Source organism: Gopherus flavomarginatus, chromosome 16, assembly GCF_025201925.1.
Source record: "Gopherus flavomarginatus isolate rGopFla2 chromosome 16, rGopFla2.mat.asm, whole genome shotgun sequence".
NCBI lineage: Eukaryota > Metazoa > Chordata > Testudines > Testudinidae > Gopherus > Gopherus flavomarginatus.
Window position 1 is genome coordinate 16,647,603 of NC_066632.1, and position 3,740 is coordinate 16,651,342.

Here is a 3,740-nt window from a genome sequence, read left to right on the forward strand (position 1 = left end):
TGCAGGTGGCACAGCATATCACCGACACACGGGGTGTAACTGACACAGTGTAGCTGACACCCAGTGCAGGTGGCACAGCATATCACCGACACACGGGGTGTAACTGACACACAGGATATAACTGACACACAATGTAACTGACACCCAGTGCAGGTGGCACAGCATATCACCGACACACAGGGTGTAACTGACACACAGGATATAACTGACACACAATGTAACTGACACCCAGTGCAGGTGGCACAGCATGTCACCGACACACGGGGTGTAACTGACACACAGGATATAACTGACACACAATGTAACTGACATGGCAAAGCCCGGTGACGTGACAGCTTCCCCGCAAAGAGGGGCCAGAGCTCCCCCGCCTGCGGCAAGCGGGGCTGAGACTCCACCCCCTTCGCAACAAGCCACACCCCCTTCCCTTAGGCCACACCTCCCAGGGGAGTCTCGCCCGCTTCCTAGAACCTGGCGGCTGATAACGAGCCACGCCCACCCCTTAGGCCACGCCCCCGGTACCACCCCTCCCTGCCGCCGGCTGAGCCGTTACCACATGACCCCTGCCCCTCCACTCCGAATCCCGGTTGCTGTGGTGACTAAACCCCGCCTCCCCGCTGCCTCTTCCGGCTGCTCGCGGTTGCAGCGCGGCCCTTTTGCAGCAGCGGTGGCCGTAAAGCGCAGAGCGGGCCGGGAACTGCGGCGGCTCATTGGCTTCAGGTCCCTCTTCCCCCTCCTGGAGAGAAGCGCCCCGCCCCCGCCGCGCTGCGCGTGAGTGCCCGGCCGGAGCCCCGGGGCGGGGCGGGGCGGCACCCCCGGGGGCGCTGGGGGAGGGGCAGGGCCGTCCCTGGCCTTGGCTCGTGGTGCTGGGGTCAGTGGGGTTGGCGGCAGACACCGGGGTGGCAGGGACAGGGTGATGGGGTTGGGTCACAGGGACGTCGGTGTCCAATCACCATGTGTATTGTGGGGTCCTCAGGGTCCCTCCAAGGACCAGGGCAGTTGTATAAATCCTGGGCAATAGGGTGACGAGACAGCAAGTGTGAAAAATTGGGACAGAGCTTGGGGGGTAATAGGAGCCTATAGAAGAGAAAGACCTCGAAATCAGGACATCTGGTCACCCTACTGGGGAGTTACCCCGGCATCTCAGCCAAATTCCAAATCTGGTGTCAATGTTTAGTTCCCCAAATTCAGTCCTCCCCCCCTGTGAGGTTTCAGTTGAATGGCTCCTTCTTTGTGCCCCACTCTAAGCCTGGTTGCATCTCCACACTGGGCCAGGGAGCCCTGTATAAACATAGAATATCAGGATTGGAAGGGACCTCAGGAGGCCATCTAGTCCAACCCCCTGCTCAAAGCAGGACCAATCCCTAAATGGCTTCCTCAAGGATTGAACTCACAACCTTGGGTTTAGCAGGCTGATGCTCAAACCACTGAGCTATTCCTCTAATCTAACCTAAAGGTGGCTGCCTCTCAACATTGAGGAACGGATCCCTGCAGAGGTATTGTTTGGAAAGCGCTTGGGAATTAAAGGTGCTATAGAGATTTGTTCATCAGATTTATTTTATTTTTATTATGTGTATCGCAGTAACACTTTGCAGCCTCAGATGCGGTCAAGACCCCATAGTGCCAGGCAGTACAAAGACACTCCGTAACAGATGGTCCCTGTCCCACAGAACTGAATATTTTCTTGCTCCTTTAGGACAATGGATTCACGCTTCACGCGTGGGAAATCTGCCATCCTGGAGCGGTCTCTGACCCGGCCAAAGATGGAGGTCAGCCTGAGCGCGTTCTCTCTGCTCTTCTCCGAGATAGTCCAGTACTGTCAGAACCGGGTGTACTCCGTCTCAGAGCTCCAGAACAAGCTCTCTGAGCTGGGCCAGCAGGTGGGAGCTCGCATCCTGGATGTGCTGGTCATGCGGGAGAAAAACGGCAAGCGAGAGACCAAGGTCATCAACATTCTCCTCTTCATCAAGGTGACGGTGTGGAAGGCCTTGTTCGGAAAGGAGGCAGACAAGCTGGAGCAGGCCAATGATGATGACAAGACCTACTACATTATCGAGAAAGAGCCGCTGATCAACACGTACATCTCGGTGCCCAAGGAGAACAGCACACTCAACTGTGCCTCCTTCACAGCTGGCATCGTGGAAGCCATCCTCACTTACAGCGGCTTCCCTGCCAAGGTCACAGCCCACTGGCACAAGGGCACCACCCTCATGATCAAATTTGATGAGTCCGTCATCGCGCGAGACAAAGCCCTGGACGGCCGCTGAGCACACTGCGGGGGGAGCTGACGTGCTGCTCTTGTACATGTGCACTGTAACTAAAAGGACTGTGCTAGGATGTCCTCAAAGGGGTGCCGTGACTTGTCTGGCGCAGCCAGTGTGTAGATCAGAATGAACCTGCATGAAGCAGAGGGGGCCTCAGCCCAGTTCCAGTGGAACACGTTTCCCCACCATATCAGTTGCCCCTCTTCCCTTCCCCCACCCCTCTGTTCAATTCTTGGCTTCTGCCAAGGATGCCAACTGGCAACCAAAGATGCATCTACCCTTACCTGGCAGTTGTCATTCCCAGCTTGGGTAGGGATATGCAGGCTAGTTCTAATTGAGCTAACATGCTAAAAATACCAATGTAGCACATGGCTGGGGTAACCACCCTGTACATACCTAGGATCTCAGACAGGATTGTGCTCAGCTAGCTTGAGCCACCGCCCCTGCCAGAACATAATCCCGTCTGAGATCCTAGGTACGTACTCTGGTGGCTAGCCCTTGCTGCTGCAGTTTTTAGTGTGCCAGCTTGAACAGAGCTAGCGTGTGCATCACCACCTGAGTGGGAATTACACCTCCCTGTTGTGTGTAAACGTACTCAGGCAAGAGCAGAGTTCAGAGCCTAAGAGATGGTCTCTCCTGTGTGCAGAGCTGAGATATGTTGGTGGGGCAGCATCAGGAGGTTTTTTCCCTGTGTGCCTAACCCCCGATCTCCAGAGCTGATCGGAGAGCAAGTTACCCCACAGGAGGTGGGTGTGTGACTTGTTTTTCAAGATTGGAGAAAACTGAAATTTTCCCTCGTTTAATAAACTAAAGTCAAGAAATGCTGGTTCCGGGGCTGCAGCGTCTTTACACCTAGGCTGCTGCTTCTGCTCTGGCCTATTTCAGCAGTTCTGACTTCTGCTTTTTGACTGCTTGAGTGTGTCAGACTCAGCGTGGTTCTTAGTGGGACAGGCAGCCACACCCCAGAACCACTCACTCAGCCAGCTGCAACTAGCTGCCCTGACTGACAGTCCTAGCAAAACCCAGCACTGAACACTCCTCTGCCTTCTAGAGCGGATCCCTCCAAGGCAGGTTTGAGACACACTAGTGGGGAGGGACGGGGACAGAGTTTGTGTCAGAAGCTTCCCCGTCTGCCCATGACGCAGGTTCTGAATGGGTCAGTTAGTCTGAGGGTTAAAATGAAGCATAGCACGCTCACGCTTTCAACCCACGGCATGTACGCTCAGTGCCTGGTGAGGATGGAAACACAAAACTAGGCAGCACAAGGGCTCTTTACCAAGCCAATAGCCAGGCTGTCCCCAGATGAGATTTAACATGCTTCTTGCCTGAAAGGTGACCTGCCACAGGGAACATGTTCCCTGTTGCTGTTGCTTTACAGTGTGTGAAGGAGATCTGAATGTAGGAGCAGTGGGGGTTTTCTTCAGAAACTTGATGCTTCGTTTAACCTTCGAAACAGCTGAGATGTGATGTCTGGCAGCC

General features: G+C 54.9%; 1 protein-coding gene across 1 annotated transcript; it reads left to right on the forward strand.

Moving 5' to 3' along the window:
• Positions 1 to 623: 623 nt before the first annotated feature.
• Positions 624 to 2,388, forward strand: TRAPPC5 (trafficking protein particle complex subunit 5). Its single transcript, XM_050926008.1, has 2 exons — positions 624 to 768; positions 1,694 to 2,388. The coding sequence occupies exon 2, from the start codon at positions 1,698 to 1,700 to the stop codon at positions 2,262 to 2,264; it is 567 nt and encodes a 188-aa protein (XP_050781965.1). The 5' UTR covers positions 624 to 768; positions 1,694 to 1,697; the 3' UTR covers positions 2,265 to 2,388.
• The last annotated feature ends 1,352 nt before the right edge of the window (positions 2,389 to 3,740 follow it).